Below are 14026 nucleotides of genomic sequence, written 5' to 3'. Positions count from 1 at the left end.
ATGGTAGTGCATGCCTGTAATCCCAGCTACTCGGGAAGCTGAAAGAGGAGAATCGCTTGAACCTAGGAAGTGGAGGTTGCAGTGAGCTGAGATTTCACCATTGCACTCCAGCCTGGGCAACAAGAGTGAAACTTCCTCTCAAAAAAAAAAAAAAAAAAAAAAAAAAACAACATGTGAGGGGAATGAATGTCCTTTTATTTCTTTGGCAGGGAGGAGATTATGAATCAGATATTTGTAATGCTGAAGTGAAATCTTCATTTCCACAGTAAATTTTGTCATTCTTGTCCAAGGCCCAAGGATGTGACCTTCTCTTGGATTTTCCTGATTACTATGAGAGGCCAGTCGTTAGTATTGCTGAATGGCTGTGAGTATGAGCCCTGAACTCCTGTGCACCTAGAGTCCCTGCTCTGTCATTTGCTTGAGTTACTTATCTCTTCTAGGCTTTAGTTTTCTTATCTGTAAAATGGAAATCATGGTCGTAATCATTTGTTGAGTGTTTACTGGCACCAAGCATTGTGCTATATGTTTTACAAGCATTATCTCACTTCACCTTCTCAGTACCCCTATTCATTATCAACCTCCTTTGCAGTTTGGGAAGCTGCAATTCTGCAGTTAGTGGTTCCTGGAGCCAGAATTTGAATTCAGATGTTCTAACCCTGGAGACTGCATGTCTAATCCCAAGGCTCAACTACCTCCTATTGGAAAAGGCTAACTGAGATCATGTGCGTTCATGCACCCAGTTAGCCAGGGAAGGAAAGAATTCTGTTAATGGTACCTGTTATTATTACACAGGTTTTTTTTTTTTTTTTTTTTTGGCTATCTTTTTCTATTGAAGGCGACATAGTACCTCTCCTGCCCAGAATTCGGCTCACTCTTACCTGGAAGACAGTCTAGAAAAAAACAAGTAAGATAAAAGGCTTTTTGAGCAGCAAAATTAGAAATCATGTAGCACATTCACTGTAATCAGCAGGTGGTTCACTCACAGAATATCTCTCCTGATGCACACCTAGTCTATACTTTCATTCTGTAAATAATCTCAAATAATTTTATCAGTGAGAGAAAATAGATTAAAGGAGGAAAAAGACCGAAGTCAAGAAGTTTAGTAGGTAAGTTGCCTTTTAATTGATTTTTTTCTAAATAAATGACAGATTAAATGGAGCAAATTAGAAATGGAGGGAAGCATTGTTAATGTTGAATTATGAAGAAAGGGTTAATGTTTCTATTTTAAGGAGTAAATAATATATCTTAGAACTGTTTCCTTCAAAAATATTTAAATCTCACAACATTTTATGATTATTATTTACTATTTTACTATTCAGAATCACCTCTTTTGTCATGGGATTCATATAGCTAAAGATTTTCTTATATTTCCAGAGGAATCCTATGCTAATTAGGGAGCATATTACAGAATCCCAAGAGTGCCTTATATGATGGCATTTTAAATCTTATATAATAACAATTTAGAAGAGAACGGTTGCAGGGTAAGATCAGCAGCTCAGCCATGTGAGCAAGGAGCCAGACTCATTCCACCCTTGGGCTCTGCCATCCTCCAGACACTGGCTGTCCTTAGACTTGACCCTTCTAGGTTGCAAAATGGCTGCTGCCTTTTAAGACTTATGTGAAGTCACATGTTCAGCTGATGAAAAGGCATATATTCCCTAGGATGTCTCTTTGTATTAGAGATGAAGATTTCTCACAGAATCCTCCCAACAGATTTCCCCTCAGGCCTCATTGTCCAATATTTGGTCACTTGCCAACCAGCCAAGTCCTGACTACAAGGGAGACTGAGAAAGTGACTATCTCTAGTGGGACTGGGCCCTGCTGGCGAGGAAGAAGTAGTGGTGGCTAGGGGATAGATAACTGCCTGTCAAAAGCTCATTGCAAAGAAGCAAGTAGTTACACATGAACCAACCATCTGATATCTGTAATAGAAGTCAACTTTCAGCAGAGGTCATTAACCTCACCTCTCCAACATTTGCTGTGAGAAAACTGATTTTCTTGAATTTCTTCTTGCAAGCTGGGAACTATAATGGGAGCTTTATTACCTCATTTAAGCTTTAGTTGAATTCTTCTGGAAAGCTATTGTTGTCCCTATTTAATAGATGAAGATAAGGTGCACAAAAAGGTTAAATAAGCTGCTGTAGCACTCCCAACTAGTGATAGAAACTGGACCCTCCTAAAGTAGTATACGGCCCCCAAACCTGAGCTCTTCGTGCTAAGGGCACCGAACCACTTCATCTTGGTGGCTGGATAAAAAGTTTGTATTACACTATGCAAAATAATTATTTTATGGCCCAGTGTGTGACTTGCTTGCACTCAGAGTAGCCTAGATCTACCTCAAAGTAATTTAACACATACATCAGGAGTGGTTTATTTAATCATCTTTCCTGTAACAACTGCATTCTTGCTCATTGATCTAATATAAACCATTCTGTTGTGACTGGTATATTTAATGTGGAATATACCTCTAGAAGTAACAGACAAGCACCTGGCACCTAGTAAATGACAATATATAGTACTTACATATATAGGGAAAAATCCAATAAAAGCTATTTCTAATATTATGATCATTTCATTTTTATCTTATCAATATTTTAGTAAAGATAATTTATCACCTAGGTCACAGCATATTTCTGATTGCAGATATTACAGAAGATAAGTGTAAAAACAAATCAATGTAATTTTTGCTTTTGATGTCTGAATTTTTAAAATTCCTTCAAAAGGGACATGAAGGGTGGGCCTAGATTTATTTATTCTTCCTGAAGTAGGGCCCAATCTGTAAGACTGTGACTCAGGAGATCCTTCTTTGTGTCTCTGTCATTTAAGACATGGGAATGACCCTTTACCTCCCTTTATCTAAATCAGATTAGGTCATTGTAGCCTACAGGCTGAGTTACAATCATTTTCTTTATCTACCTCCAACTGAGTAAATTGCACCATGTTCTTCCTGGAAAACATGACCACTAACCCAGTGGCTGTTGGTTTGGCCAATTAGAAATGAGACTGCTGGAGGTGGTATAAGGTGCTCTGTCCTCTCTTAACTGCCAGTGGGCCACACCTATCTATCCAGGTCACTAGGGCACTCAAGTCAAAAGAAGTGCCTGGGAGAAAATGGCACATTTGGGTGATGGTTTCGCTGGCTGTTTACTGTATGCTAAGTCTCTTAGGAGACCGTTCACTGCCTGGTAGTCACCTCCTTTCTGAATTCTGGAAAATATTTCTCTGTGGATGAAAATGGGTCAGGATTCTGAACTTTGCCACACACACATACACACACACACACACACACACACACACTATTTTAAGAAAAAGAAAGAAAGAAAAGAAAAGAAAATTAAGGCTGAAAAAAGTCACAAAATAAGCACCATGCTAGGTCAGATATTTTCCTCTGTTCATCCTTGCATTGTTTGCTGCTGATTTTAAAGGGCAGAATTGTTGAGACTCTTCCATGTTTCCATGGGGGACTTCAGACTTGGAGACATTTCAGGGACACAAAAGCCAAGAGGATTTTGCTATAGTTATATAGAGAATAAACTGTTATAAGCTCAGAGCTGTGAAATACCAATTTGGAGAGGATACTTACCCCCTCCCGGGCCACTTATGGATGAGATGGCATTTTTGCCACATCCCCTCTGGGCACAGTTGACTGCTCAGTTGGTTCTGGGAGCTACCTGTTAGCTGAATCTCTGGGACAGGGGTTGGCCTCCATGTGCTCATTGTGAATATGTATGGTTCTGACACCATGATTCCCCACATTCTTGTGAGTCGGATTAACAGAAAGCAGACACTCCCCTACTTCTCTATAAAAGGTCAGATTAAAGAAAAAAAATGATGATGTCTTTGGAGGTTATGGTCAGGAAAAGGGGCTAGCAATAAAAGCAAGAAGGCAAGAGCTCTGAAGCAAGAACTCTCAAGAGCTATCTTACAGGTTAAATAGATCACAAGGCTGTAGTTCAGATGTTCAGATGTTATCAAGCCACAAGAATGTGGGGTAGAGGTCAGGGAGTAGGCTGAGATTAAAGCGGGCATTTCTGATGAATGTTTTCCGTTAGTTTTAAGCCACTCTAAAAGCAGTGAAGTGTGGCTGTGACAAGCGCCCTGCCGAATGAGGAAAGTAAACCTTGGAGGGGGCTCAGTAAAGGATATTTAGCAAGCAAATGATAAGAGCCTAGACTCACACCAAGGCTTATATCACTCCAAAGGCTGTTTGCACCGTGTGCTTTATAGCACTTCGGACCTCCACTTTGGAGGGGGAATTTATTTTATTCTTGTATGATACTGAATACTTCCCATTAGTCAGCATCTGTGGATCTCAAGTACTATGAGGTGAAGTACCTCTTACTGTACCCTCAGTTCAAATTTTCTAATTGTTTTAGTAAGACCACAGTAGCACAAATGGAAAGTGGTACTTGCTGTTAATTTTTCCTGTTTTAGATTCTCCTGGCCCACTTTATTTCTGATTAGATTGAGGTAATTACTAAGGACACTAAAAAGCTTTGTTTATGTGAGTTATATCTATTTATATTTACTGTATTAAAAATCAAAACAGACATTTATAAGAGTATGCAAGTAAGCATTCCATTAACTCTTGCACCCTCTGGAAATCTCCACTACACAACTGTGAAAGATTGATATTTAAAAAGTCAAATAATGTTTTAGTAATATTATGAAAGTAATATTGACCTCATAGATTCCCTGACAGGATCGTGGGGAACCCGGACTACATTTTGAGAGCCACTGAACTAGAAAACATACCTGTTTATGTTGATCTTGCAATTGTTTATAATGCAACTGTAAGTGCCAGGACTAGGGGGCAAAAGATAAAGGAATTAAGACAGGACCATCAGCTAATAAATGGTTCAAAAAATAAGTTGACTGACCAGTCTGTGAACTTCTTTCATCTTAGATTTGAGGGGAGTTGGCTTCTATTTCAAAATTATTAATATATTTGTATGTGGGAGTGAATAGTTTTTATCTATAGTAATTTAATAAACTCTGATGTTTAAGATATGTTTAAACGTTTCATACATATAGAAGCTCATTACAGAGATGTTTGTTTCATTGTTTCTGCTCACACTTAGCATTGTTTTCTGGTCACCCAGCCCTGAATCCGCCTTTCCTCTCTTGGCATATCCCACTGCCTCCTACAGGAGGATAAAGTGCTAGATATTTACATCTTCGGCCATCTTTTCAGCCAGGCTGCAGATGTGGGACCCAGACTCTGCCAGTCAGACACCTGCATCTCGTGCTTTGAAATAGAAACTAGAGACATGCAGAAGTACATGGCGGCTGCACCTCGTTCCCAGGGCAGCAGCTAGTTGCTGGAGTTGCTGGTGTTGGTAGTAGAAGCTGTAGAATCCCCTGTTCATCAAGTGATAGAGATAGCAGAGGTGTTTTCACCAGACCAGTGCTGCTGTGTAGTCTGGGGCAGTGTTCTTGGATATGTAGCTTCCAAACCTGATTTCTCTGGCCCTCCTAGAAGTTTGTGTTTTTTTCATTATCCTTCTATGAATTCAAGAGTCAGATCTTTGCCTGCAATTAAGAATCCTGCTTAATTCATTCTGAAATGCAGTGTCTCTCACAGTATTGTTTGGAAACCTCATGTATTGGAATCACTGGGCCATATCTGACAATACCTACTTGTGGGCTTAAAACCGATGGATTCAGAATCCTTAGGGTGGGTCTTAGGAGACTGCATTTTAAACAGATCTCAGGTTTATGTGATTTTAGATGCAGTAAAATGTAAAAACTGCTATCCTAATATTTTCAACCTTTTAAATTCTATGTTCTCTCTTGATGGATCTGAGCAATCATCAAAAGAAATAATTCTACTTTTTAAATATTTTATTTTATTTTTGAGCTGGTGTCTCGCTCTGTCACCCAGGCTAGAGTGTAGTGGTGCCATCTCAGCTCACTGCATCCTCCGCCCCATGGATTCAAGCAATTCTCCTGCCTCAGCCTCCCTAGTAGCTGGGATTACAGGCGTGTGCTACCACGCCTGGCTAATTTTTGTATTTTCAGTAGAGACGGAGTTTCACCATGTTGCCCAGGCTGGTCTTGAACTCCTGACCTCAGGTGATCTGCCCGCCTCGGCCTCCCAAAGTGCTGGGGTTACAGGCGTGAATCACTGTGTCTGGCCAATTCTACTCTTTTATAAGGCCCTAATAAATGACTTACTAGTGTTTTCTTGTTCCCCTCCCTCCCCGGCTTCACATTCCCCATAAGCCTTTGCTCTGTCTTTTTAACGCTTTTAACGTCTTTTTTCCTGGTTTATTTCTTCTCACTGAGAAGTATTAATTCCTCAGTTGGGATTGCCTACATTCAGTGGTGCCAAAATTGTTAACTCAGCTTCTAAACTACACTGTGGTGAACCATGTTTTTTCTTTCTTGGGCATTTTTTAACCTGCAGGCTTAGAGCTCAATGTTTACCCCAGGGATTACTGAAGACAATGGAGGGGAAAGACTGGAATACAAGAGTAATTTTTCTTGAAGGGTTCCTCCACCATGGATTTAGGCCAGAAAATAGCACTGGAGCTGTTGATTGATCTACTTCTGAGATTTCTAGAATCACTATTATAACTGAAAAGAATCCATCTTAATCCCTTGTTTCCTAGATAAGGAACTGAGGAGATCCATGTTCAAAGTCATCTAAGTGATGAGTGGGGTATAAAGGACAAAATAAATTTAGAAGTGGAAAGTGGTGATACAGAGCTTGACCTAAACTAGCATAAAAAGGATGGGAATTACTAATATTTATTGAATAAATATTTAAACTTAGGTACGTTCACTTGACTTCTCTGAGCCTCAGTTGTCTCAACTATAAAATAAAGATTCGAATAATAGCTAACATTGATAAAATATTGACTATATGCTAGGAGCTATTGATACTCTAAGGACTTTATATGCTAACTCATTTGATCCTAGAACAACCACATGATGTAGGAACCACTGTTTCTCCCATTTTGTAGACGCACAGAAAGGCTATATAACTTCCCTGCAGTCACACAGCTAAACATATTTGTTTTCTATTGCTGCTTTACAAATTTTTATGAAATTAATGGCTTAAATATACATGTATTATCTTGCTGCTTTTTGGTTCAGGAGTCTAGGCACAGCTTATCTAGATCCTCTGCTCATGGTCTCACAAGGCAGCAATTGACTTGTTGACATGGGCTAGAGTCTCATCAGAGGCTTGCAGTCGTCTTCCAAGCTTGTATGGTCATTGGAAGAATTAATTTCCTTGCAGCTTTGGAACTTGTGGTGGCTGAGTCTTTAAGGCCAGCAGGAGAGAATCTACTTCTTTTAAAGGTCTTACCTGATTAGATCCAGACCACTCAGGATAATTTTTCTTTTGATTAACTTAACATTATTAGGGGGATTCATATATCTACAATATCTCTTCATCTTTGCCATATGATTCAACATAATCATGGGAATAATATTCCATGACCTTTGCTATCTTCCATTGGTTAGAAGCCAACTACAGTCTTAACCACACTCAAGCGGAGAGGATTACACAAACCTACAGATATCAAGGGGCAGGAATCACAGAGCTATCTTAGAATTCTGTCTGACATAGTTCTAAGGTTGAGTTTAAATCCAGACTGGTTCTAGGTTTAACAGTCCATGCTTCTAATCAATATTATCTTCTTTATTCCTCTGAAGAAAGCGAACCTACTTTATAACCTTGCATAGAGTTCTAAGTAAGGTATCCCCCAGCAGATTCATACTGGGTGCCAGTCAAATGCGAATTATTTTCACACCTTCAGTTTTAAAGGTCAGCTTCAAGAAACTATAACCACTTGCAGTTTTATTTTCAGGAAGAGATTTCCAACAGTCTCTCTAAACACTCAGGTTGTATAAGTTATTTCAATTTGTTCCTGTTTGTCTGAGGCAGAGATAACCCTGGGGTTTGGGATTTCAAACTTGGGTCTCAAAAATAACTTTAGTTCTGTTTCTTGTGTTTGAAACAGATGAAGTGATTGAGAAGAAAGAGTGAACATCCTCATTTCACAGATAAGACAACATGGATCAGCCTTTTACTGTGAATTCTCTGGTAGGTGACACCAGCTGATATCTAACATTTGGTTGGAAAGCCCAAAAAGAAGAACAGAAACATACAAATGTGAAATGAGTCACAATTACTTTAAGAAGTTTAGCACTTGTAGTTTTTCATCCATCTGTGTGGTTGTCTTCTTTGAGGAAGTGACTAATAAAGCTATCTTTGTAAGACTTAAAAATAATTTTATTTCCCACAAAAGTCTAAAATTTTAGTTTATCTGGCTAGATTCCAGGAGTGTAGTCCTTTGGCAAAACACCGGGGAGAAGAATTTCAGAGTTGATATCTGAGAAGCTGCTTAAAGCTCTTTGTGCCTCAGCTTCTTTATGGATAAGAATTGGAGGCTCACCTTGTATGGCGTTAACTGAGAAAAACATACAAAACACCTGGGTATTGCTTTGGATCTTTGTGTAAATGTCTTTGTACTTGAAGCTCTTGTTCTTCTCACTTTTTCCCTCACTGCCCAGCACTGTGCACACTTTCTCTAGCTACATCACATGGGCTTATTCTATGTCCTAGATCAGTCTCTGAGTGTGAATATAGACACATTATGTAATCTCCATGGCCCTGATTTTTTATTTTGTCCCAGTGACAATTGGAAACAATATTTTTTGATGCTCCTAGCCTACCAGGATGGTACGATAAATGGAAACTGTCATTCCCATTTTCCTCCTCTTGGTGACCCTCCCCAGCCACTCACGGTGACCTTGTAGGAGGAGCCCCATGAGCTGCAGTATACTAAATACCCTGTACGCACAAAGACTAGCACCAAGACATAAAGAAAGAGAGGGCCTGGTTCTTGTACTGAAATAGGTTGTGACCTAATGTTTTTTCTCTTTTTTTTTTTTTTTTTTTTGAGGCAGAGTCTTGCTCTGTCGCCCAGGCTGGAGTGCAGTGGCATGATCTCAGCTCATTGCAAGCTCCGCCTCCCAGGTTCATGACATTCTCCTGCCTCAGCCTCCTGAGTAGTCGGGACTACAGGCTCCCGCCACCACGCCCAGCTAACTTTTTGTATTCTTAGTAGAGACGGGTTTTCACCGTGTTAGCCAAGATGGTCTCGATCTCCTGACCTCGTGATCAGCCCGCCTCGGCCTCCCAGATTGCTGGGATTACAGGCGTGAGCCACTGCACCTGGCCCCTAATGTTTTTTCTTGACCAAGAAAGTCCTTCACAAAGCTTAGTTATCTTCAGAGTATGTTTGGAAAGGTAGACAATTGCAGAAACATTTTCACTTTCTGTCCCCATGTTGTTGTTCCACTATGGTTAATAAAGACTGACCCATTTCCACCTCTTCAGAGGAAGGAGTCATCCTTATGAGATGTCTTCTGTGTTTTTCTAGAACATTATATAACAGCAATTAAAATTTTATTGTATATGTCACTGTAAAAATGAACACAAAGGCTTTTTATCTGGAAAATTTGTGTTTTCATCCAAGAAGCCTGCATGCAAATGAAATATTATAGATTGATGAAGACTTTAAGTTATTTTCCAGCTTATCTTTGAAATCAGTTTTCAATTTGGGAAGGATAGGACCATTCAGAAGAGGAAAAATCAATCTAATTTTCATTTTCAGGGAAAAAAACTAATTATAATCTCTTGTTGCTTCCTTCTCTCACTTCTTTCTCTCTTTCATTTGATATACTTATTAATTATCACTTATGTGGCAGGGAATATGCTACATTCTAGGGAACAGAGATAAATGGAAAATGATCCCTTTTAAAACCCCAAGGAGTTCATAAGGGATCAGACACACTTGTACAGAAATAATTATAACTCAGTGTGGACTATATAGTAGTGAAATATGAACACATTACTTTTATACATATGAGAGGCTGGAACCCCGTTTGGAGAACAATCTGATTTTCATAGGTTTTTTTTCTAGTCATTTTTCTGATGTCATTGAAGCAATCATCTGTGGTCAAATGACAATATTTTCTTTTGGTGCTGTTGAGTTCTATAGGTGAGTGTGGTTAGGGAAAAGTGGATTGATTGCTGTAGGATTTGAGACATCTCAATTGGAAAAGACTATATACTGAAGCCTGAGGCTCAAAGTTCAGAAACTCCAATTTCTGTCTCTGATGTGGGGAAGCCACATAATAAAACGTACAAGGGACATGGTATGGTTCTTACTTAATGAACCCTTGAGACACAAGTTTATGGGTCTCTGGTTACATATTAAACCTTTAGGACCAAGAATCATTTCAGATCTCTGGGGTTTTATTGGCTATAAAATTACCACCAAAGTAGACCAGATGGCATTGGAAGAACTCCAGATATCTAATTCACTATATCCTGCCCCTGAAGGTTGGCTCGGTAATTCATGGCCAGACTAAAAGTATGCTTACCTTGACTTCTTTTATAGCTTTCTACAGACTTGAATGAAGTGCTCCACCCACACAGTAGTCAGACTTGCAACCTACCCTTAACTGACCAAGGAGGCCTTGAGAAGCTAAATTTGCTCTAGGCTAACTCCGTTCTGGGAGCATCCAGCAATGGTAGAAGGGGTTGGTCTAAAGCCTTGCTTCTCAAACTGTGCATGCATAAGCACCTCTGGAAAGACGGATTAAAACATTGATTCTCCAGCCTAACTCCAGAGATCTGACTGTAGGTCTGAGGTGAGACCTGTTAGGAATTTGCATTTGTAAGAAACTCCCAGTTGATGCTGATGCTGCCAGTACATGGACCATGCTTTGAAACATGCTGATCTAAAGCAGGGGTCAGCAAACTATGGTCTAAGGGCCAAACCACCCACTTGTTTTTATAAATAAAAATTTGGGGGACATAGCCAGGGTCATTTTTTTCCATATTGTTTATGGTGACTTTCATGCTGAGAGCTGAATTCAAGTTGCAAATGGAAACCGTATGGCTAGCAGAGCCTAAGATACTTGCTATGTGGCACTTAACAGAGAAAATTTCCTTTCTGAAGCACTGACTTTTTATTGAATAATTATTCTGAATTGTATATGTTCTATGCTTTACCAAAAGTGTATAGATGCTGTTTTTATTAATAAAATTCAAATTACTATCACTGACATTTCTTAGTAACATATCATTATTTTCTTAGTCAAGGACTAATTTAACAGTGTAATTACTATTATATGGAGGTCTGAGATTCTTTTTATGTTAAAAAAAATGGGAGGGGCATTCTTATGCTTGAAAAGGCTTCTCCAGGACTTACTTGTGGGTTTTTTTTTTTTTAACTCAATGAAGATGCAGAGAGGCCCTGTAAACTTCTTACTAAACAACACTTATTCTGGAATAGAATTGAATCTTTATAGTAACTTGAATCCAAGTTACCTCCTTGGAGACCCTTCAGAGTAGACTGACATGAACCCTTCAATGGCAGGAATTCATCTTATGACCTGCTTCACATGATCCCAGATAGAAGCATGCACAGGGATATGAGGAGCAATGATATTTTACCTAAAATGACCTGAAACATTTGCATACCCTGAAACCTAAAGTGAGATCCCACTCCAATAAAACTGTATGTTCACCCTGGAGGTTTGTCTTTTTGTTGTATAAGCCATGTATTTAAGCAAAAATGCTTTACTTTGGTTATATCATTAACTTATGAAAAGATTTCCTTAGGTAATGGTGTTAGGTTCCTCATACAGAAAATACGTCCATAATATTAGTCATATCCTTTTCTTACTATAATCACCAATTAATCAGAGATTTAAATTTTGCTTTGCAGAAAAAGTTAGCTGCTATGCCTGACCATACAGATGTTTCCCTAAGCCCAGAAGAGCGAGTCCGTGCCCTAAGCAAGCTTGGTTGTAATATCACCATCAGTGAAGACATCACTCCACGACGTTACTTTAGGTCTGGAGTAGAGATGGAGAGGATGGCGTCTGTGTATTTGGAAGAAGGAAATTTGGAAAATGCCTTCGTTCTTTATAATAAATTTATAACGTAAGTGTTTTAAAGGCCTCTGAAGTGAGAAAATTGGAAAAAATATTTACATAGTTATTTTGATGTGGCAGTTTGGGTATCAGTAATGTTTTCATATTCAGACCAATTGCACAGTCTCTAGGAGCATTAAATGTTCAAGTTTTTAAATTACCAACTAATGTACTCACAGGCATCCCAACACCATCTCTGAGGCTTAGGGTCAGGGAGGGCAGGAGGCTCAGGGTTATCAGATTTCCTCCCCAAGGCCAGCACAGTAATCTATTTAATGCATGTTTCACTCTTCATAAATGTAATTTATTTTTTCATGCGATTTTCCCCAACAGAAATGGAAGCTTTATGGGAGCAGGAACTGCAGTGCAGCTCCGTTTACAGCACCTAGAACATGCCATCAACATTTAAAAAATTTGATTTGGTGGGTTGAGTCTAGGGGACAAGTTGGGAGACCCAGGAAAGATCTGATTCAGGTTCAGGGATAGGTTCAGGAAACTCATTCAAGTTTCATATAGCACTTATTATTTCTTTTTAAAAAACATTTTATTAGGCTATTAAGAACACTATGTACAAAAGAGCTGTCAAAATGTTGAGTAAAAGTGGCTACATCAAAACAGCCATGTCAAAGTGTCATGTTTCCTATTAGATAGATATTTGTCAGTGACATATCCTAGTTTAAGAGTTAACAGAAATGGGACTTCGTCTTTCCTTACTATAAATCTGGTAACTTACTAGTTGATAACTTATGTCCTGTTATCAATAATTATATCTTCTAAGATGAACCTTCTATTTTTTAATTTTAATTGAAAGTCACATGTCAATTACTTTTGCTAGCTTATTATTTATTAATTTTATTTAAGTTGACAAAAATTATATATATTTGTGATATGCAACATGTTTTGATACATATATGCTTATATTGTAGAATAACCAAGTCAAGCCAATTAACATATTTATTACCTCACAGACCTTTTATTGAGACAGGGTCTCCCTGTTGCACAGGCTGAGTGCAGTGGCACAATCATAGCTCACTGCAGCCCCGAGCTCCCTGGCTCAAGTGATCCTCCCACCTCAGCCTCCCGAGTAGCTGGGACTACAGGCATGTGTCACCATGCTCAGCTAATTTTTTATTTTTGTAGAGACGGATCTTACTATGTTGCCCAGGCTGATCTCCCACTCCTGGATGCAAGTGATCCTCCTGCTTTGGCCTCCCAAAGTCCTGGGATTATAGGCGTGAGCTACTGTGCCAGACCCAAGCTGCGTAATTATGCAATACATTGTTATTAAGTATAATCATCGTATACACTGGACCTCCTGAACTTACTCCTCCTGTCTAACTGAAATTTTGTGTCCTTTGACCAACATCTCACCCCCATCCTCAACCGCTGGAACTCTGATAGCTACCATGCTACTCTCTGCCCCGCTGTGAATTCAACTATTTTAGATTCCTTCTACGTTATAAGTGAGATCTTGCAGTATTTGTGTTTCTGTGCCTAGCTTATTTCACATATAATTTCACTAGCTTAGTCAGGGACTTAGCCTGAGAACATTTAAGAGGTTGAAAGATACAATATTTTAAAAATTGCCTTCCGTGATTCTACTGAGGGCAAAATTAAAGGCAGTTTACATGGTATGCAAAATTGAGATCTGCATTTTATTCAAGTTACTGAACTTGAAAATTTAGAGAACGGTTGGCAACCTTCACCCTACCTGGGAAAATCACTTGTTTTTAGAAAGTTAAGTAATAAATATGAAATTAGAAGTTATTCTCCACCATTGATAGCCAAACTTTTCCAATAATTTTTGTTTCTGAATAAGTTACCAATTAATGATATTTATTTTTCACCTTCTGCTCTGGTCTTGCATATGTTCCTATGGAATTGTGAGCCTGGTGAAAGGGAAAAGGCCCCTATATCTCAGAATTACTGTGTAATCAAAATACTTGAATTCTCTTGTATTATTAGTTGTATGATAATTTGTAATTCACTTATTCTTCCTGGGCCTTAGTTCCTCATCTACAAATGAAAGATTTATGGGAGAAAATCTCTGAGGTCCCCTCTG

At 38.9% G+C, this 14026-nt stretch overlaps 1 protein-coding gene across 3 annotated transcripts in view; it reads left to right on the top strand.

The window, feature by feature from the left end:
• Window positions 1–14026, top strand: part of STAMBPL1 (STAM binding protein like 1) — a 51649-nt gene that overhangs the window by 18362 nt on the left and 19261 nt on the right. For all 3 annotated transcript variants that reach the window (XR_009212763.1, XM_058436230.1, XM_058436231.1), the window contains exons 3-4: window positions 7974–8056; window positions 11757–11974. Coding sequence is in view for 2 of the 3 variants with exons in the window: in XM_058436230.1 (XP_058292213.1) it covers window positions 8027–8056; window positions 11757–11974 (248 nt within the window). In the remaining variant the exon portion in view is untranslated. The remainder of the gene's footprint in view (window positions 1–7973; window positions 8057–11756; window positions 11975–14026) is intronic.

This window comes from Hylobates moloch, unplaced genomic scaffold, assembly GCF_009828535.3.
Source record: "Hylobates moloch isolate HMO894 unplaced genomic scaffold, HMol_V3 SCAFFOLD_3, whole genome shotgun sequence".
Lineage (NCBI taxonomy): Eukaryota > Metazoa > Chordata > Mammalia > Primates > Hylobatidae > Hylobates > Hylobates moloch.
This window is presented reverse-complemented; position numbering and strand designations above follow the sequence as displayed.